General features: G+C 44.4%; 1 protein-coding gene across 1 annotated transcript in view; it reads left to right on the top strand.

Moving 5' to 3' along the window:
• Nucleotides 1-21,995, top strand: part of GRID2IP (Grid2 interacting protein) — a 135,686-nt gene that overhangs the window by 69,850 nt on the left and 43,841 nt on the right. The window contains 6 exon segments of the mRNA XM_032231039.1: nucleotides 4,465-4,722; nucleotides 6,093-6,178; nucleotides 9,084-9,153; nucleotides 9,346-9,440; nucleotides 12,358-12,541; nucleotides 15,084-15,256. Of these exon segments, the coding sequence (XP_032086930.1) occupies nucleotides 4,465-4,722; nucleotides 6,093-6,178; nucleotides 9,084-9,153; nucleotides 9,346-9,440; nucleotides 12,358-12,541; nucleotides 15,084-15,256 (866 nt within the window).

The following is a 21,995-nucleotide window of genomic DNA, read 5'->3' as shown; positions in this document are numbered from 1 at the left end:
GCTGTGAGTGATAGACGCCCTGAACATCCCCTGCCCAGCCCTGAAGAAGTAGCGCCATGTGCTCAGCTGTTCTGCATAGATGGAAGGGCCGGCCTGGGCATGAACCCCCCATGCAGCAAAACCAACAATGATGCCTTCAGCGGTGGGATGGATGAGGGGCCATGGAGCTGACTTTGCTGTCAGGCTGTAATGAAACCCCACCATCACCATCTGGGAGTTCAGCCACGTTCTGCAACCATTTTGTAAACTTCAGCGTTACCCACATGGGCCAACACACAAACTCTCTGCGCTTCCTGCTTGAGATTGAAAACAACCTGAGGCTCAAGATTGTCGCTCCATCTCTGTGCCAGCAGCTAGCTCTTCTTCGGCTAACCTCGAGGGTCACATCCACCTGGTGGCCAGATCACCATGCAGGCGAACCCGCAGGCTGGACACTGCTGGTGTCCGGGAGAAGAAAGGATGTACAGTACAACATAAATAATTGACATGTTGATCTCTGACCAGGTGGCTACTAATCTATTATATGCAAAACACAATACTTTTTGTAATGCAAACAAACCTGGCAGATGGTTAGCTTATCAGATTAGGAAAAAAAGGAAAACTCGAAATATATCTAAACTGATTTACAGAGGGAAGGAGGTATTTCAACAGGAAGAGATTCAAAAGGCTATCTGGGAATTTTTTACAGAACTGTATAAAGGGGATAAAATTAATGGTTTAGACATAGACAAATATTTAGACAAAGAGAAAATACCTTCAGTTAGAGAAGAACACAGGCAAAAATTGAATCAACCAATAACCTTGGGGGAAATCCTGCAGGTAATTAAGCAATTAAAGTCAGGGAAAGCACCAGGTACAGATGGCTTGACAGCGGTTTACTATAAAAACTTACAGTTAGAAATGGTAGAACCTCTTAGAGAATTATTTAATATGATTCAAACGGAAGGTAAAGTCCCTCCATCTTGGAAGACAGCGTTTATATCTTTGATACTCAAAGAAGATCAAGATACTACTCAACCCAAAAATTATAGACCTATTTCATTACTGAATGTAGATTATAAAATTTTTACTAAAATATTAGCAAATAGGTTAATGTTGGTCACTCAACAATTGATACATACGGACCAAACAGGTTTTATACAAGGGAGGCAGATGAAAAGTAATGTTAGATTAATTATTAATGCATTAGAATATTTGGGAAAGAACAATCAGATCCCTGCTGCGTTTATATTTTTGGATGCTGAGAAGGCCTTTGATCGAGTTAACTGGCAATTTCTGTTGAAGATACTGCAAAAAATGCAGATAGGAGATAATTTTTTACAGTCAATTAAAGCAATATACCAACAGCAAACAGCACAAATCATAGTCAATGGAAGTCTAACAGACTCTTTTCAAATTGGAAAAGGTACAAGACAGGGCTGTCCTTTGTCCCCATTATTGTTTATTATAACTTTGGAAGTATTGTTGAATAAAATACGGGGCTTGGATGGTTTAAAAGGGATCAAGATTAGGCAGCAAGAATATAGAGTCCGCGCTTTTGCGGATGATTTGGTCATAATATTGGAACAACCGCAGGAATCTAGTATGGTTTTAATGAATATGATTAATCAATATGGTCAAGTGTCGGGCTTTAAAATAAACTTAGGAAAAACCAAAATATTAGCTATAAATATGAATATTAAACAAAAGGAAGAATTAGGAGTGATGCTAGGATGTGAGGTAGTTAAAAAAGTCAAATATCTTGGAGTTAACATTTTAACTTCAAATGGGAAATTATATAAGCATAATTATGAACCACTTTGGCATAGCATACAGACAGAGATGAAAAAATGGGAGAAATTGCACTTATCTTTGCTGGGTAGGATAGCGGCAGTGAAAATGAACATTTTACCAAAATTTTTATTTCTCTTCCAAATGTTACCTATACTTAAAAAAGATGCGAACCTTTTAGAATGGCAGAAGGGTATCAACAAATTTGTGTGGGCAGGAAAGAAGCCGAGGGTAAAGATGAAAATAATGCAAGATGTACGTGAGAGAGGAGGATTGAAACTACCTAATTTAAAACTATATTATGATGCAGTGGTATTATCTGTAATTAGTGATTGGATTCACTTAACCAATGATATATTGAACATTGAGGGACACGATCTGGTATTTGGTTGGCATGCTTACCTGTTATTCAACAAAAAATTGGATAAGAACTTTAAAAGTCATATTTTAAGAAATGCTTTATTGCGGGTCTGGAAGAAATACCAATATAAATTAAATGACAAGATACCCATGTGGGCAATTCCTAGACACGCAATTGAAAATATGAATACAGCACAAAAACAGGACAGAATTACCTACAGACAGCTTCTTACCTCGGAAAGGGGGGTATTACAATTAAAATCTTTAGAGGTATTAAAAGAGGAGAAGGTAGTTCAAACATGGTTCCAGTATGGGCAATTACAGGCTAGGTGGAAAATAGATCAAAAAATTGGTTTTATTCAAGTTGAGGATAATCTGCTTAAACAAATAAGAGATCAAAGCTTAATGCATATAAAGAGGATATATAATGTATTAATACAGATGGATTCGGAAACAGAATTAGTTAAAGATTGTATGATAAAATGGGCTCAAAATATTGAGGAACCAATAATGTTGGATACATGGGAAAGAATCTGGGTAAGAAATGTGAAATTTACACAAGCTCAAAATCTGAGAGAAAATTTTTACAAGATGTTCTATAGATGGCATTTAGATCCTAAAAAGTTGGCTTCTATGTATCCGAATGTACAGCCTAAATGTTGGAGGTGTGGTTCTCTCGATGCTACATATTATCATATATGGTGGACCTGCCAAAAGGTTAAGGCATTTTGGATAAAAATATGGTGGGTCATGCAAAATGTTTTTAAAAGAAGGATAAAGTTTAGTCCTCAGTTATTTTTACTAGGTATATGTACTGACTTTACAGTGGTAGAGACCAATTTGATTCTGCACCTGATACTGCAGCAAGACTGTTGGTGGCGCAATATTGGAAGAAGGAAGACTTGCCTACAATTCAAGATGGACATTGAAAGTAACAAACTTAGCTGAAATGGCCTAACATATCGGCATATCTCAAAGATCATTCAAATGAGAGAATATAAACGAGGACTGGAAAAAATGGATTGACTATATACAAAATAAATACGGACTAAGAAATTCCAGTTAGCCTATGCTTAAGATCAGAATGATTTAAACTGTTAAAAGTCAGTTCAGTAAGAAGAAGCTAAGGTCAATCTAGAATGTCATTAATTTCTTTATTTCTTTTTTCTCAATAGATTTTAGACTGTGTTAGTTAAAAATCCCATACCGTGTACGGGTTCTGGGAAGTCGGGGGGGGGGGAAGGAGGAGGGGGGGGTGGGGGGTTGGAGGGAGGGAGGGGTACACACATCAAAAAAAATTGTACTTCAATGTCTTAATGATTGACAAATGATGACATATTTGTGTTTTTTTTTAAAGAAAAATAAAAAAGTTCTGTTAAAAAAAAATAATAATAATAGAGTTGGAAAGGACTTCAGAGGTCTTCTAGTCAAACCCGCTGTTCGAGCAGAAGATCCTGTATCATTGTCCAGTCTCTTTTTGTAAGCCTCCAATGATGGAGCACACACAACTCCTGAAGGCAACTTCTGTTCCACTGGCTGATTGCTCCCACCATTAGGAAATTTCTTCTTAGTTCCAGGTGGCTTCTGCCATTGATTAGTTTCCATCCATTGCTTCTCGTCTTGCCTTTTGTCCTTTGGAAAATAGCTTGAACCCCTCATCTTTGTAGGAGCACCTCAAATGTTGGAACAGTGTTATCATGCCCCCCCCCCCCCCGTCCTTCTTTTCATTAGACTAGAGTTACCTAATTCCTGTAACCATTCTTCGTGTGTTCTTCTTATGCTTCTGAGCTTCTCTAAGAGCTGCTTTGGATTATGTGTCTTTGTGAGAGCAGCAGCCAAGATGTTCGACTCAGGAAAGGGTCCAGAGGAGAGCAACCAGGATGATGAGGGGATTGGAGGCTAAAACGTACAATGAACGGTTGCAGGAACTGGGCATGGCTGGTCTAGTGAAGAGAAGGACCATGGGAGACAGGATAGCAGTCTTCCAGTATTTGTGGGACTGCCACAAAGAAGAGGGAGTCAAGCTATTCTCCAAAGCACCAGAAGGCCACACAAGGAATAATGGATGGAAACTGACCAAGGAGAGATTAAGTTTAGAAATAAGGAGAGATTATCTGACAGTGAGAACAATCAACCCATGGAACAAAAGTTGCCTTCGGGAAGTTGTGGGAGCTTTCAAGAAGAGACTGGACTGCCATCTGTCACAAATGGTGCAGAGTCTCCTGCGGGGGGTGGTGGACTAGATGACCTACAAGCCCCCTTTTAACTCTGTTAATCTGTTAATCTGTGAACCCCTGCCCCTTCCCTAACCCGGGTCTGGTCTCATGTTCCCAGGATCTTCATCCCCAGGAAACACCGGCAGCGCTTTGATGAGGTGGTGTCCCAGAGTCTCATCAGCAAGCTCTGCCGAGCCAAGAGGGAGCAGCAGCCGGCCAACCGCCTGAGACGAAGCCGCAGTGAAGACCACCACGAGCGGCTGCTGGTCTCCACCCGGGCCAGCTCAGTGCCCCGGAGCCAGGAGGAGAATTGCCTGAGCTTGAGAAAGTCCACTACCCTGATTGGCAGCAATGTGGGGACAGGGGCAGCTTGCAGGTAAGGACATGGGAAGACCCCCTCCCGGGTATGTATTTATCCCAATCCTGTATTAAGAGGGAGCCCCCTTGTGGAGTACTGTGAAGCCGTTACCTGGCAATTCCACTGTGCTGTACAGTAGAAGCCATTTTAAGACACAACAGGCTACATCTTAACCGAACTTGAATCCAAAATGCCCACTATCACTGTCAAAAATACTGTGACTTGACACTATAGATATAATTAATAGTCCTTTTCATTTCAACGGCCCAGGCATTCCAGAGTTATGCTGGAACACACACACACACACACACACACACACACCAAAGGGTGTTATGGGTATCTTATCCACACAGCATTTGTTTCCAGAGAGTAAGTCATCTGTGTACTAAGTTTGGTTGAAATTGCTCTAGGCATTCCAGAGTTATGCTGGAACACACACACACACACACACACACACACACACACAGTGCCAGATAGATAGATAGATAGATAGATAGATAGATAGATAGATAGATAGATGATAGATAGATAGATGATAGATAGATAGATAGATAGATAGATAATGATGATAGATAGATAGATAGATAGATGATAGATAGATAGATAGATAGATAGATAGATAGATAGATAGATAGATAGATAGATAGATAGATAATGATGATAGATAGATAGATAGATAGATAGATGATAGATAGATAGATAGATAGATAGATAGATAGATAGATAGATAGATAGATAGATAGATAGATAGATAGATAGATAGGAGACCTTATACATACTTGGAGTATTGTGAGCAGGGGCAGACTAGGAAAACTTAATCTGAAGACTTGAATGTGAAGTGCAAACATGAAAGACAAAATCCTACTGCATAGCAAAAGGATTGTTAGGTTTTTTTTAATGACTGGTAGAGTAGTGATCAGTGTAACATGCCAGTCAAAGACAGAATTGCAAAGATTCTCAGTTTGAAAGGATTTTTATATGTAAAGTAGCGTTTCAAGGTTGACTCAGCCTTCCCTCCTTCCGAGGTGGGTGAGGACCCACCTTGAGGACCCAGATTGTTGGGGGCAAGAGGCTGACTCTGTAAACCCATTAGAGAGGGCTGTAAAACACTGTGAAGCGCTATATAAGTCTAAGTGCTATTGCTATTCTCAACCTTGACCACTTTAAGATGGGTGGACTTCAACTCCCAGAATTCCCCAGCTGGGGAAGCCTGGGAGTTGAAGTCCAGCCATCTTAGAATGGCCAAGGCTGAGAAACACCTGTGTCAAGAGAGGCAGGGAAGCGGTTCAGAGATCTCTGCGGACACTGAATGGGGAGAGAAGGCCCTGCTTTGCTCCTTTGGGATTCCCTCTCTGATGTGAGGACTACAATGTGCTCTCCTTCCACAGAACCGTCCGCGTCTACAAGGGCAGTAGAAGTTTTGGGTTTACGTTACGTGGCCATGCCCCTGTGTGGATCGAGTCCATCTTGCCTGGTAAGAGGAACCCACATTGGTTGCCAAAGATTTCCATTTCCAAGGCAAACCTGGCAAGGCTGCCCAAACCTCGCTTGGAGTTAAGATATTTTAGAAATACCTTTGTGTTCTTCAATGATTTTGAATTCTTCACCAAATTGACTACTTGACACATGTCTTGATCAGAAGCACTCAATTATGTTTTAGGAGTGCGCTTGTCCTTTGAATGAAATCCAGGGGTCACTCCAGCAAGTGAAAGAACAGATTAATTTATATGGTGTTGGTCACTATTTTGACTTTTCTGTCCCCTCCTTTGGGTGCTCCTAATCTACCTGCTGTCACCTCCATCTTCCCTGAGTCTTTACACCGCCCGGGTTCGGGTTGGTGCTGGGCAGGGGTGGGTTTCAACCGGTTCGCGGCGGTCCCCGCGAACCGGTTGGTCAGCGAACCCGGAAGTAAGTAACTTCCGGGAAAGGTGAAGGGCCCACCCGTCCGCCCGCGTTCCTTACCCGGTTTTGACGAGTTCTGCGCTTCCACGCATGGCCAGGACGCATACAGCGCCTGCGCGATCCTCCAGGAGCAGCTGGAGCATCGCACAGACGCTAGTACGCATGCGTGCGCTGCGCACGTGCACGAGGATGCCGCCGGCCCCATTCCAACCGAAACGGTTGAAATGGGGCGAGAAACCCACCCCTGGTGCTGGGGCTCAGGACCCTGGACAACACCCTGAAATTTGGGGTAGTTGGTGAAGTACTTTAATGGAGATTCAGGTTAATGTCAGGGTTCCAAATAGCATCGAAAATTAAATCAGAATCCAAGGCAAAGTATTGCTCAAAGTTCCAATTATGAAGAGAGCCATGTTGGCACATCTGGAAAAACCCGAATCTGAAAGCTTCCCGGTTTTCCCCACCCGGTTGAAAGTTCAAGATCTTGCCCCCACACCCACAAGTCCATCCCATGGTCCAATCTTCCACTGCCATGCTGGCAGTTTTCACCCATCCAGTTCCGGTCAGGTGCAGAGGTACAAAGACAAAGGATGACCTTGGCTTTTTAGAAAGAATTTTGTTATGGCTACATATCATCTAACTCTGTACCATCCCCCCTCCCATTTTCCCACAATAGAAAATGCATAGCAGAATAATAGAAAGTGTGGCAGGCCAAAGATCCAAAAGAAAAGATGGCTGCAGGCCTGACACCTGTCTCTGCAAAGGAAATGCAGCCAGGGCAAGGGAAGGGGTGCAATCAGAACACAGATAAAATGTGATTTAATTCAATTTTAATTTTATCCAAGTGAAATCCTGTTCATTTCAATTAAGTTTAAGTAATTCTATCATGTTCTCCTACGGATTTCATCCTTTTTGCTGCTCTACACAAATAAAACTACGCTACCTACCGTGACCACTTTTGGTAGTTACAGGTGGCTTCCGGTTGTGTATATTTGCACCAGGTGGGAACACGGAGTAAGAATTCCTCCCTGGCAAGACCACTTTCTCCTTCTGGACTCAGGCCCCCATATCCCTGTGAATGAGGCCAGGAGCCATGAAATTGATGAGCAAAATTGGTGGAGTCAACATCCTAGGCATGAGAGTGTATTGCCACTTTGGGGCTGTTTCTCAACCTGAGCAGGGCATGAATATTGGAGAAGTCTCCTTCTCTGCAACTGAGAATGTTCTGTCCTCACTACATATTACCCTGCGTGTAGTTCGACATGCAGCTAAACCCTCCTATCCTTTAATAAACCAGGCAGTGTATGTAGATCTTGATACCTTATTAAAAACAGGATGAGGTGAAATATCGATGCTATTGTAGAAAGTTAGCACTTGCCCCTCCCCTAGAAGAATGAAATATTTTCAGAAATATTAAAAAAAGGCAGAATATTATATTTTCCTGGATGATGTGGAAGAAAGCAGCCCCCACTTTCCTTAATAACTCACAGCATATGTCAGCACTTAAGAGATAGAGAGAGATAGCTCTATTCATAAGCAAATTCCCCACAGCAAGGTCTGAACAAAGGTAAGATTAGCCCTCAGCCACAATGGGAATTGCCCAACAAACCCCTTCATTGCATCATCCCAAACTTCAACCAAACTTAGCTCAGGCAAATGCCTAGGATTTGTACATGGGCCCATGGGAATCTGACAACAGCCAATTGAATACATGTTCTTGTACAGGAACAGGAAGCTTAAGTGCAAAGCCCAAAATAAGGTATAAAAGCCACCCTCTCTCAACTCCATGTGGTCAGCTACACAGAATCACATGTGCTTGGTGGTTCTGTTCATCATTAAACCATTTTTCCAATCAGCCTCCATGTTTCCAGTGTCTTTATCCCAGCTTGGAACTGGACCTGGATATTTCTTTCAACACTATGTATGGGATGTAGATTTTATCTTTGGAAGAACATATGTCGCAAACTAAGCTGGATTCTTCTAGATGTTTCTGTTACCTCAGAACATTACAAAATGGAGTCTGGCTTCTCAGGATGCACTATTTTTTGTTTTGCAGAATGAGGGATAATGGGAAGTAGAGATGTCCTGTAGGGTCCCAACACCATCAAATCAATTCCCAACAATGAAAGATTTGTGTTTGGTCACCAGATGGTACATAATCTGGTTTGATAGCTAGTGAGGGTGCCCCTTCCAGGATCTTGTGATTCTATACAAAAAAGATGGCGCTGGAATTGCCTAAAATCTTGGGAGTGGAGGAATCAGCCAAAAGGAGAGATGTGCCTTCGTGACCCCTGGCAGATTCTGGAAATAAAGCAGCGTTGGAGTCCTCTGGTGCAGGGGTCTCCAACCGTGGCAACTTTAAGACTTGTGGACTTTGCTGGCTGAGGAATTCTGGGAGTTGAAGTCCACAAGTCTTAAGTTGCCAAGGTTGGAGACCCCTGCTTTGGTGGTTTGTTTGATTGTTTGTTTTGTCTTTGCAGGGAGCCCAGCTGACAAAGCATCCCTGAAAGCTGGTGACAGAATCTTGTTCCTGAATGGCCTGGATATGAGGTGAATTAGTAGCTTCTTTGCTTTCCCCCACAATTATCTCTGGGGTTTGATGTCCTTCTGACCCTGAGCTGGCTTGGACACATCTTTTCAACTCTCGCCAATGGCTCCCCTATCTGGGGAGCCCACCCGTATTCTCACAGGCCCTCTTGGTGCTGCTTCTGTCCCCGATTGATCCTGTGTTCTGTTCCGCAGGAACTGTTCCCATGAGAAGGTGGTGTCCATGCTCCAAGGCAGTGGGGCAGTGCCCACCCTTGTGGTTGAAGAAGGCATTGTTAGCTTTTCCAGTGGTAAGCAAAGGCTTGGTCATAATCTCGGACGGTTAGTCTGCTTTCTTCATCTTTATAAGAGCCGTGGTGGTGCAGTGGTTAGAATGCAGTACTGTAGGCTACTTTTACTGACTGCTGGCTGCCAGTCAGACTGAATCCCACCAGACTCAAGGTTGACTCAGCCTTCCGTCCTTCCGAGGTGGGTAAAATGAGGACCCAGATTGTTGGGGGCAAGAGGCTGACTCTGTAAATCGCTTAGAGAGGGCTGCAAAGCACTGTAAATCGGTATATAAGCATGGGTGGGATTCAGCCGGTTTGGATTGGTTCAGACGAACCAGATGCTAATTTACAGGACTGGCTTGCCTCCACCCCCACCCTACGCCAGGAGTCTCCATGCGGCCCTTTTTGGATGCAGGAAAGTGCAGGGCCACGCAGAGGCTCTGGGAGGGCAAAAAATGGGCTTTCCTGGAAGTTCCAGGATGGGAGCGTTTCCAGCCTCCGGGGGGGCCTCTGGAGCCGGGGGAAGTCATTTTTGCCCCCCTCAGAGGCTCGAGGAGGAGTGTGAAGACGCCCCTCCCCCCATTGTTGTGCAGACGGCCAAGTAGACCAGCCCACCCTTGCCACAACAACCTGACAGAGAACGTGTTGTTGCTAAAAATTTTGAATCCCACCCAGTTACAAAATGGGAATGTCTTTACAGGTTTTTGTTTTCAGACATGCCATTTACTGTATTGGCATATAAATGGAAGAGCCAACATGGCACTAGGCCCAATTTTCTTTATATGGGTCCGGGAAGGATGGTTTGATCCCATGGGAAAAATAACAGGGCTGTTCTACTGGAATGAACAAGGAATGGAGATCATTATAGTCCTAGAACAATCACAAAATTGGACCAAAATGGAGCTTAAAAAAGAAACTTTCTCAGAGAGAAACTATCTAAGGATGAGGTACTAATACCACTCTATAAAGCCTAGTAAAACCACACCTAGAGTACAGCATCCAGTTTTGGTCACCACACTATAGAAAATATGTTGAGATTCTAGAAAAAGTACAGAGAAGAGCAACTAAGATGATGCGGATACAGGAGGCTAAAGCATAACAATGAACAGTTGCAGGAACTGGGCATGGCTGGTCTAGTGAAGAGAAGGACCAGGGGAGACATGAGAGCAGTCTTCCAATATTTGAGGGGCTGCCACAGAGAGGAGGGGGTCAAGCTATCTTCCATGGCACCTGAAGACCAGACAAGGAATAATTGATGAGGACTTTTCTGACAGTGAGAACAATCAACCAGTGAAACAGAAGTTGTGGGAGCTTCATCACTGGAGGCTTTTTATGAAGAGACTGGACTGCCACCTGTCAGAAATGGTGTAGGGTCTCCTGCTTGAGCAGGGTGTTGGACTAGATCAGTGGTCTCCAACCTTGGCAACTTTAAGCAAAGCTGGCTGAGGAACTCTGGGAGTTGAAGTCCACAGGCCTTAAAGTTGCCAAGGTTGGAGACCACTGGACTAGATGACCTACAAGGTCCCTTTCAAGTCCGTTAATCTGTATCTGTATCTGATGCAGCATGATGGAATATTACAGATGTTTTGAGGGATATATTTGAGCATCAACGAACTAGAGAGTTATCATACATATCTTAAGTAATCCTTACTGGAAAATCATATATTTGCATTGTTGAGCATGTACAGGTAGTCCTTCGTTTAGTATCATTCAAAGTTATAGTGGCACTGAAGAAAGTGATTTATGACCTTTTTTCACACTAATGACCATTGCAGCATTCCCCACGGTTATGTGATCAAAATTCGGATATTTGGCAACTGACTCATATTTATGACGGTTGTAGTGTTCCAGGGTCACGTGATTCCCCTCTTGCAACCTTCTGACAAGCAAAGTTGTTCAGTGAATCTGACTTTCCCATTGACTTTGCATGTCAGAAGGTCGCAAAAGGAGAATCCCATGAGCTCAAAAGACACTGCAACCCCCATCAATGTGAGTCAGTCAGTTGTCAAGCATCCGAATGTAGCTCAAGTGCCCATGCTGAAATGGACATATATGTGAAAAACGGCCATTAGTCACTTTTTTCAGTCCTGTTGTGACTTTGAACGGTCGTTAAGTGAACTGTCGTAAGTCGAGGACTACTTGTAATAGTAAAGTTCCCTTTGAAATTTCTTAAGAAACAATCCACATATTTCACATAAAATCAAAGACACACTTTTATAGGCTGCAGAGATTTAAGTGCCAGTGTCAGGGTTCCAAGTAAGACCCCCAACGAAAGACGACCCCGAGGCTTCAGTTTCCCCCAAATCCCATTTTATTAGAGATGTCCTATTGGCACATCTGGGAAAACCCAAATCTGAAAGCTTCCAGGTTCCCCCCAAAAACGAAAATCCAAGTGCCTGCCCAGCACCCACATGTCCATCCCATGGCCCAATCAAGCACCGTCCAAAACTGGAGATGCCTCCCAGTCACACCCCACAAGGTGCTGGGCCAAACGTCCTTGACTCTCTCAGAAAGGATAGATAATTTTGATTATCTATCTCCATACCAGGGGTGAAATCAACTTATCTTCGCTACTGGTTTGCAAATGTGAGTGCGTACATATGCACACTCACTTCATTCACATGCGCCACCTCCGCACATGTGCAGGACGTCCTGTGCATACGCAAAGCCTCAAAAACAGGATGTGATGATGTGCGGGCGGGTGGGTGGAGCCTCTCGCCACCACTGCTACCTGTTCGCCCAGACCGAATAGAACTGGCTGAATAGCTCCATGCACCATACTCCATAATTATATGGAGTAATCCACTCCCCCAATTTCCCCACAGCATGGAATGTGCAGGCCAGAAGGCCCAGTGCACAAGATGCCTTCTCGGCCCTCTTGGTTTGTTGCAATGAGCTTTGTCTTCTGTTGTAAGAGAGACTTGCTTCCTGTGCCTAGATGGTGAGTCCTCAGAAGCACCCAGCTCCTCCTCAGCTCTCACCTCCTTGCAGTGGGTCGCTGAGATCCTGCCCTCCAGCATCAAGATCCAAGGAAGGACCTTCCACCAACAGCTGGAACATCTGCTCACACCAGCGGAGCGCTACACTGTCTGCAAAGCCCTGGAGAGCTTCTTCCAGCACAGGTAAGGTGATGGGGATTCCGTCCATCCAAGGGAACGATTCACCAGGTTCTGCTCCCTTGTACTCTTTCTTGCTTAGCCTCTGCGTTGGGACTGAGCCAGGGGTGGGTTCCGACTTCTATTACTGCTGGTTCGCTCAGGGATGCGCTTCAGACGCACACACGAATTGGGAGTGTGCATACGCAGTAGTAAAAAACAAGAAGCTGGCACCTATGCTGCCGCCGATAGATCCGGTTTGGGGGCATGGCCAGCCAACTGACTACCTACTCAGCCGAACCGGTCTGAACCATGGCCAGCCAACGTCTAGATCCACGTCTAGATAAGCCCCACACAGCTTTGGGGAGGAATTGTGGGGCTCGAGGTTCAAGGCAGGAACCCAGAGCTGGTGCGGGGTTATCATTCACAGCATAATGTCTGTGTCGGCTTCACCAAAGCATTTTCTCTGGCATGAAGTGAAAAGCTTGCCTAAGCCTTTAGTTTCAAAGATTGAGGCAATGCTACGCACGGTGTAACTGTTAGGCCTGGAAGCTATCTTTTGTGTTGGGCCTTCAGGCTGCCACAATTAATGCTGGGGAAAACTGGGAGGGGGGATTCTATGGAGTATGAGAGATATATAGTCTAAATAACATTCCTTTCTCAGAGAGTCAAGGACATCCTGCCCTGCATCTTAGCTGTATTAAATATTTTATTTCATTTTCATTTTTCATTTCATACAGTCACATATATACTGTGCATGATTGAGGCCATATAACATTGAACAATAAATTCCCCAAAATACAAAACCAACATAACGCTTCAACCCTCCATACACCCTTTCTTTCTCCCCCCTCCAACTTTCCTTTCTCCCCTCCAATATTCCCCTCTTCTACTTCCCCTCCCCCTCTAACGCTCCTTTCTCCCCCCTCCCTTCATCTCACCTCCTTCCATTCCCCTCTTGCTCCCTCTCCACCTCCTCTCTCTTCTTTTTCCCTCTACTCATCGCTTCGGTGTATTTCTACTATTCATCGATATATTCAGCTTCTTAGTTTATACTAAAAATAAAAAAATAAAAAAAATAAAAAAGGCAACAGTATACAAGTGCATTCATATTGTTTTAAAAAACTGGCACAAACTATATTTCCCCCCTCCCCCTCCCCCCTATGATCCCCCCTCCCCTACCCCCCTTCCGACTCCCAGAGCCCGTACCCCGGTATAGCTTTTATCAAACACAGTCTAGAATGTATTAAAACCAAGTAAGTTAAAGAAAAAAGAGTGTATAATAATAATAAAAAACAGGGAAAAGAAAAAAGAATAAGAAAGAAAAAGTCAGTAACTTCTCTGCATTGAACTCAGCTTCTTATCATCTTGAATGGTGTGACTGGGAGGCATCTCCAGTTGGGACGGTGCCTGATTGGGACATGTGATGGACATGTGGGTGCTGGGCAGAAGCTTGGACTTTCTTTTGGGTGTGGAAAATTTGGGTTTTCCCAGGTGTGCCAATAGGGCATCTCTAATAAAATTGAACTTTTAGGAACCTCAAGTCTTGGAGTCTTCTTTTGTTGGGGTTCTTATTTGGAAACCTGAGATTATCCGAAACCTGACAGTAACATCATGTGACGTTATTGTATTTCTCCCCCCAAATTCTTTAAACTGGCCCTGATGATTGTAACTAACAAGAAGGCAGATACCTGTGGAACAGTAGAAAAATGTGAAGCACAATTCCTAACATGAAAAACAATCCAAGAGTGGCCAGAGAAAGGTTGTCTCCCCTCCATTTAACATGTCCAGGCCGAGCAGTGGTTGTCTAGGGGCTTCCATTTGTATTCATGTCCTCAGGCCCCTTCCAGCTCTTCTCTAATGGTCACGTGATCTTTTCTGAGATTTGGATTTTCTTCCCTCTGACTAAAGAAGTCAACCAGCTAAATATAAGCCAGCAGTGTGTAGCAGCAGCCAAAAAAGCCAACACAATCCAAAATTGCATTAACAGAGGGATACAATCAAGATCTAATGCCACTCTGTAAAGCCCTAGTAAGACCACACCTAGATTACTGCATCCAGTTTTGGTCACCACACTATAAAAAAGATGTTGAGACTCTAGAAAGAGTGCAGAGAAGAGCCACTAGGATGATGAGGGGACTGGAGGCTAAAACATAGGATGAACAGTTGCAGGAACTGGGCATGGCTGGTCTAGTGAAGAGAAGGACTAGGGGAGACGAGAGCAGGATTCTGATATTTGAGGGGCTGCCACAGAGAGGAGGGGGTCAAGCTATCTTCCAAAGCACCCGAAGGCCGGACAAGGAACAATGGATGGAAACTGAACAAGGAGAGATTCAACCTAGAAACAAGGAGGAACTTTGTGACAGTGAGAACAATCAACCCATGGAACGGAAGTTGCCCTCAGAAGTTGTTGGGGCTTCATCACTTGAGACTTTCAAGAAGAGACTGGACTGCCATTTGCCAGAAATGGTGTAGGGTCTCCTGCTTGAGGGAGGGTTGGACTAGATGACCTATAAGATCTCTTCCAACTCTGTCAATCTGTTATCTGCTTCCTTCCATGTCCCCTCAGGAACATTGACACCTTGATTGTGGATGTCTACCCTGTCCTGGACACGCCCTCCAAGCAGGTGATCTGGCAATTCATCTACCAGCTGCTAACCTACGAGGAGCAGGCCCACTGCCAGCAGAAGATCGCCAGATTCCTTGGCTACAAGTCCTTGGCAAGTGGGCCATCCGATGCTGGTGAGTTTGCACCCACGGGAGCCACTTCTGGACTGCCCAGCAGCTCATGGTATCCTCATAGTGCATGAAGTATGGATTGCAATGTGTATTTGTGCAGATTTGTGAAAAAATATGTGTCTGGCCATATTCTATGAACGAACAACAAAATATTGCACACAGTTAAAAAAGGACAATGTGCACAGATGGTTTTTGGAAAGCGGGTAAGAGAAGCTCTCCAAGGAATGGCTCAGGAACCGTTAGCGGCAGTTTGCTAAAAAGAGGAAGTTGCTATGAAGGTTCTGGGTGGTAAAAGTGGGGCAGGAAGAGAGGCAGGAAGGATGACCTGGAGGTATTTCCAGATAACCTGAAGGTATTTCCAGAAAACCAGGTGCCTTAATTTCTAAAAGAATAGAAATGGTGGAAAGAATAGCATAGCATAGCATAGCATAGCATAGCATAGCATAGCATAGAATAGAAATAGAAATAGAAATAGTGGAAAGAATAGAATAACATAGAATAGCATAGCATAGCATACAACAGAATAGAATAGAATTAGTGGAAAGAATAGAATAGCATAGAATAGCATAGAATAGCATAGAATAGCATAGAATAGAATAGCATAGAATAGAATAGCATAGCATAGCATAGAATAGAATAGAAATAGTGGAAAGAATAGCATAGCATAGCATACTATAGAATAGAATAGAATAGAATTAGTGGAAAGAATAGCATAGAATAGCATAGAATAGAAATAGTGGAAAGAATAGAATAGCATTGAATAGAATAGCATAGAATAGAATAGAAATAGTGGAAAGAATAGAATAGCATAGCATAGAACAGAATAGAATAGAATTAGTGGAAAGAATAGAATAGAATAGCATAGCATAGAATAGAGTAGAAATAGTGGAAAGAATAGCATAGCATAGCGTACCATAGAATAGAATAGAATAGAATTAGTGGAAAGAATAGCATAGAATAGCATAGAATAGAAGTAGTGGAAAGAATAGAATAGCATTGAATAGAATAGCATAGAATAGAATAGAAATAGTGGAAAGAATAGAATAGAAATAGTGGAAAGAACAGAATAGCATAGCATAGAATAGAAATAGTGGAAAGAATAGAATAGAATAGAATAGAATAGAATAGAATAGAATAGAATAGAATAGAAATAGTGGAAAGAATAGAATAGAATAAGCTGGAGATCTTCATAAGATATAAACAAGTGATCAATCATGAAATACCAATAGAGGAAAGTAGTAGGAAAGATGAGAAGTTGAGAAATAGCAATAGCACTTAGATGTATATACTGCGTCAGAGAGCTTTACAGCCTCTTGCCCCCAACAATCTGGGTCCTCATTTTGCCCACCTCGGAAGGAGGGAAGGCTGAGTCAACCTTGAGCCTGGTGAGGATTGAACCCCTGGCAGTCAGCAGAATTAGCCTGCAATACTGAGAAGATGAGGATAATAGCAATACAGTCATACTGCACGGGTAAATATCCCCAGACATAATACAGTACTGTGGGAATTAGGTGTTTAGTAGAGTGATGGCATGGGGGGAAAATCAGAGGTGAAATGCTACCGGTTCAGACCGATTCACCTGAACTGGTAGTAAAAAAAAATGCTACGGGTTCAGGCAAACAGGTATTTCTGGCTATCAGCTGTGACACACAATTTCCTGTGCGTCTAGCTACTCTAAATAATGTGGCACAGTGGATTCCCCCACCCCCCGCTGTTCTGTTTACCTTAGTAGGCATGCTCGGTAGCAGGCTCCGCCTACCTGCCCAGACATCATAATCACATCGGTTTTTGACACTCTGCGCATGCGCAGAAGGTCCTGCGCATGCACAGAGGTGGAGCGAGCGAGTGTGTGCACGCTCACATTTGCAAACCGGCAGCCAAGGTAAATAGATGCCCAATGCTGAGCTGCTATTTCCTCCCTCTAGGAAAAAAAAACCAGAACAAATTATTGGCTGGGGACCCTGCCTGGCACACTTTATTTACCCACTGAGACCCAGATGCAACCAGGGGAGGCACCAAAGGCTGTTGCCAAAAGCCGGCCTCCTGTCCTCCTCAAAAGATGTTTGGTTGACTTTCCCAGGTGCAGCTTTTAGGTCCCAAGAAGCCCTCAAAAGCTGGGCAGGCCCTGGGAAGGTGCCAGAGGAGGGGATGGAAGGAGCCTGGCGCCTTCGCCCACTCAGGAGTTTCAGATCCTCCTCACAGGTTGGGAACCCCATCCTTGCAGCATGGCTGGGAGTCGGTGGGAGATGTATGAGGGCCCCCTCGGGTGGCTTCTGCTCTCCTGGGTCTGTGCAGGATCCATCCAGGCCCCGAAGAGAACGGCTGCCAAGGCAACCGGGCAGCCTGGCAGGAGGCTATTAGCGCATCACCCGGGCTGTGCTGTGAACGACTCACACCTACTTCTTGGCGCAGGGTATTTCCTCGAGTTGCCGTGGCAACCTCTGCACCAGCTGCATGTTTTCAGGGATTGTGGGCATTCATCTCATCAGAGTAAAATTAGAATGAAAGGTTTTAATCTTCAGCTTGGGAGTTGTTATTACAGGCAAAACGTCTGTGTTGCTTCCAAGGAGATTATTATTAAGCCAGAGAGCAGCCCAGATGCCCAGGAGGAGGGGAGGGTATGTGGGGAATGGGTGGGAACAGGTACTTGTGCATGTATGCATATATGGATGTACAATGTGCATGTAAGAGGCATGTGTCTATGGAGGGAGGAGGGGAGCAGCCATTTTGCTATGGCCACACAAACAAGCGCCAACGCTCCGCGGGACAAGACATTACGCTAATATCCAAGAAAGGGTGGAATAAAACCATTAAAGAAAGGATTTCAACAGAGGGGGCAAAATAAAGTGTGAATGACAAAAATAAAAATATTTTTAAAATTATTTTAACTAATTACAGTAAATTGAAGTGTTGAATTGTCCCCAGCGAGTTGTCCCGTGGCGATTTGGCGTGGCAAGTGTCCCATTCCAAGGAGAAGATGCTTCTGTTGGACAAACAGACACATCTGGTGCATCTGAGCAACAGCTTTCTTCCCTAACTTGGTGGCCCGCCAGATGTGCTGGAAATGTAGCTTTCAGAACTCACTGCTGTTCCGGCCAACGTCCAAGGTTGTTGATTAAGTTTGGCTAGTCTAAAGAAAAGAAGAATAAGGGGTGACATGATAGCTGTATTCCAATATTTGAGGGGCTGCCATGGAAGAAGAGCGGGTCGGCCTATTTTCCAAAGCACCAGAGGACAGGACAAAATACAATGGTTGGAAACTAACCAAAGAGAGAAGCAACCTGGGTTTAAGAAGAAACTTCCTAACAGTGAGGACAGTCAACCAGTGGAACAGCTTGCCTCTAGAAATTGTGGGTGCTCCATCACTGGAGGTTTTTAAGAAGAGACGGGACAGTCATTTATCTGAAATGGTATAGGTTCTCCTGCTTGAACAGGGGGCTGGACTAAAACACCTCCGAGGTCCCTTCCAGCTTTGGAGAATAATTCCCCCCCCCTTCTTTGTGGTAGCCCCTTCAATACCAGAATACTGCTATCATGTCACCCCTAATTCTTCTGTTCTTTAGACTAGCCAAATTCTGCAGCCGTTCCTCATATGTTTTAGTCTCCAGGCCTTTGATCATCTTAGTCGCTCTTCTCTGAACTTTTCCTAAAGTCTCAACATCTTTGGTGAATGCTGGTTGCAGCATTCAGTAACTGAACACAGCAATCAAATCTGTAGGGTGAGGCTCCATATACTCTGCCTTTATGCCTTTTGAGTAGCTCCAGACAGAATAAGGGTTGAGCCTGGCAAGGCAGGAACCTGCATTTCTCAGGATGCAGATGGCTGATATGGTATAAACATCTCAGCAAACTCTGCAAACTGCTCACCAACTCCCCAAGTGCTATTAATGGGTAGCATGGAAGCTAGTGTGTGAATTCTTAAGAAAGTATGGAAGTTCCTAATGATATAATAAATTCCTCTGTGCAAGGCTTTATAGTTGTCTGCAGTAATCACGGGTAGTTTACGACCATCATGGAGCCCAACATTTCAGTTGCTAAATGAGACAGTTGTTAAGTGATATTTGTCCCGTTTCGTGACCTTTTGTGCTTGTTCATGAAATCACTGCAGTGTGTTGTTGTTGTCAATGACTGCAGTTGTCGTTAAGCGAATCACTGCAGTTGTTAAGTTAGTACATGGTTGTTAAATGAATCTGGCTTCCCCATTGCTTGTCAGAAGGTCGCAAAATTGATGGGATAACGCCGGGACCCCTGGGACTGTCATAATGTGAAACAATTGCAAGCATCTGAATTTTAATTACGTGACCATGGGGATGCTGCATCAGTCATAAAGTGCTGTTGTAACTTCAATGGTTACTAAATGAATGGTTGCAGTTGAGGACTACCTATATTCTAGTCTAAGTGAGAGGTGCCGGCTCTTTTTCTGCAAGTCAAATCAACTGGTTGAATTATTGCTGAAGTGTCGATGTGACCAGCAGACTCCCAAACCTGGATCTCCTTATGAATAGGGCAATGGTGGATTATGATGTTTGTCTTAGTGGACAGCTAGCTAAATATGAGCCAGAAGTGTTGCAGCGGCACCAAAAAAGCCAATGCAATCCTAAATTGCATGAACAGGGATACGATCAAGATCAAAGGAGGTACCAATACCACTCTATAAAACCTTAGTAAGACCACACCTAGAATACTGCATCCAGTTTTGGTCACCACACTATAACAAAGATGTTGAGACTCTAGAAAGAGTTCAGAGAAAAACAACCAGGATGGTGAGGGGACTGGAGGCTAAAACATGTGAAGAACGGTTGCAGGAACCAGGCATGGCTAGTCTAGGGGAAGAGAAGGACGAGTGGAGACATGAGAGCAGCCTTCCAACAGTTGAGGGGCTTGCCACAGAGAGGAGGGGCTCAAGCTATTTTCCAAGGACACCCAAAGGCCCAAACAAGGAATAATTGATGGAAAACTGAACAAGGGGAGAAATAACGAGAACTTTTCTGACAGAGAGAACAATCAACCAATGGAACAGAAGTTGCTTCAGTGGTTGTAGAACTTCATCCCTGGAAGCTTTCAAGAAGAGGACTGGACTGCCATCTCTCAGGAATGGTGTAGGGTTCGCCTGCTTGAGTGGTGGGTTGGACTAGATGACCTACCAGGTACCTTCCAACTCTGTTAATCTGTAAATCTGATGGGTGTCGAAAGGTCCTGGCTTATTCTTCCAGCTTGTAGCTGAACCCGAAGTAGAAGAACAGCCACCGCGTTCCCTACGGACTGGCCCAGGGAGTCGGAAGAGTCTGCGTAGCCATAGCCCCAAGGGACAGTGAAGCCGGGGGTTAGGTTGTGGGGCTGGGGCAGTGGTGTCCTTTGGCTTCTTTCCCCTCCTTTGTCCAGCAACTCCCTCTCACCTCTGTTTCCGGCTCTTTCATTCCAGAGGTAGGGGAGAGGGACCATATTCCCTCTCTATAGATCAGGGGTGTCAAACTCAATTGCATTGATGCTGCATCAAGGTTGTATTTTCGCGGAGGAATGGGGTGGCATGGAGGGGGCACGGGGGGGGGCATGGGGGCATGCCCAGCTCAACGGTCATTGTGTCAGGTGGCACCTGTGATGGCCAAGTGCTAAGGCAGGACCCCCCTCAGACACTCACTCTCATTATAATCTCCCTTCCTTCCTTCCTTCCTTCCTTCTTCCTTACTTCCCTTCCTTCCTTCCTTCCTTCTTCCTTTTCCTTCCCTCTTATTCTAATTTCTTCTTCCTTCTCTCTTTCTGATTTTCTTCCTTGCTTTCTTCCCATCTTTCCTTCTTTTTCTTTGTCTTCCTTCTTCCCCTTTTTCCTTTCCTGTCCCTTCTTGCATGTTCAAATGCAAAAGGGGAAAGATTTCTGTTTGTTTTGTTTTTAGTTTCTTTTGCTAGGCCCTCTGCCAGCAAAAACCAGAGCTCCATTTCATTGGCAGAGGCCGTAGACTGGTCCTTTGCTATTTTTAGGCTGGCCCCATGGGTCAGCTCTAAGCCCCTGTGCGGAGATCCCGCCTTGGGCCTTGAGTTCAACACCCTGCTATAGATAGACGTTTTGGGGAATGTCGAATCAAATGCAATGCCACCACAACAACAGTCTGTTTACTCATGTGCCTTGCAATTGACCTGAAGAGCTGTGTCCCCCTCCTCTACAAATTTTGTGATTGCACGGATTGTACCTACAATATGTCGAGTGGCTTAACAGCTGCGTGCTGCTCGTCTTTGTGGAGAACATCTGGTACTTTCACGGGCCACCTGGACTTTCTCACGCACTGGTCCCCCCTTTTCCTCCTCTTCCTTAATCCGAGCAATCAATAGATTACTCAGGAGGGGCTCCGGATTGGCCTCAATGAGTAGGGGGGTTGGGAAAGAAAAATCACAGAGATTTGTTCCAATTCCGGATTCCGATTCGTTGGTTCGTGTCTGGCCTTGGCTCTCTCTAGCTGTGGCTCATGCCAAGAAGACCCTGGCTTCGGACCGAGTCTCTGAGCCAAATGACCAATTGCAAAGTATCCTATCATGGCCATACTGGTCCCTTTGCTTCCTCCTCTGGATCATGGTTTTGTCCCCACCCAGAATGGGCCTTGGCTCTGCTCCTCCCCCTGACTGCTTATTACAGGTAGTCCTCAATCTATAACAGTTCATTTAGTGACCTTCAATAGCTACGATGCTACTGAAAAAACGGTGACGTGACCATTTTCCCACACTTATTACCATTTGATCAGCATGATCATGT

The sequence above is a fragment of the Thamnophis elegans genome, chromosome 14 (genome assembly GCF_009769535.1).
Source record: "Thamnophis elegans isolate rThaEle1 chromosome 14, rThaEle1.pri, whole genome shotgun sequence".
Lineage (NCBI taxonomy): Eukaryota > Metazoa > Chordata > Lepidosauria > Squamata > Colubridae > Thamnophis > Thamnophis elegans.
The sequence above is the reverse complement of the archived record's forward strand: the minus strand, read 5'-3'. Positions and strand labels throughout refer to the sequence as shown.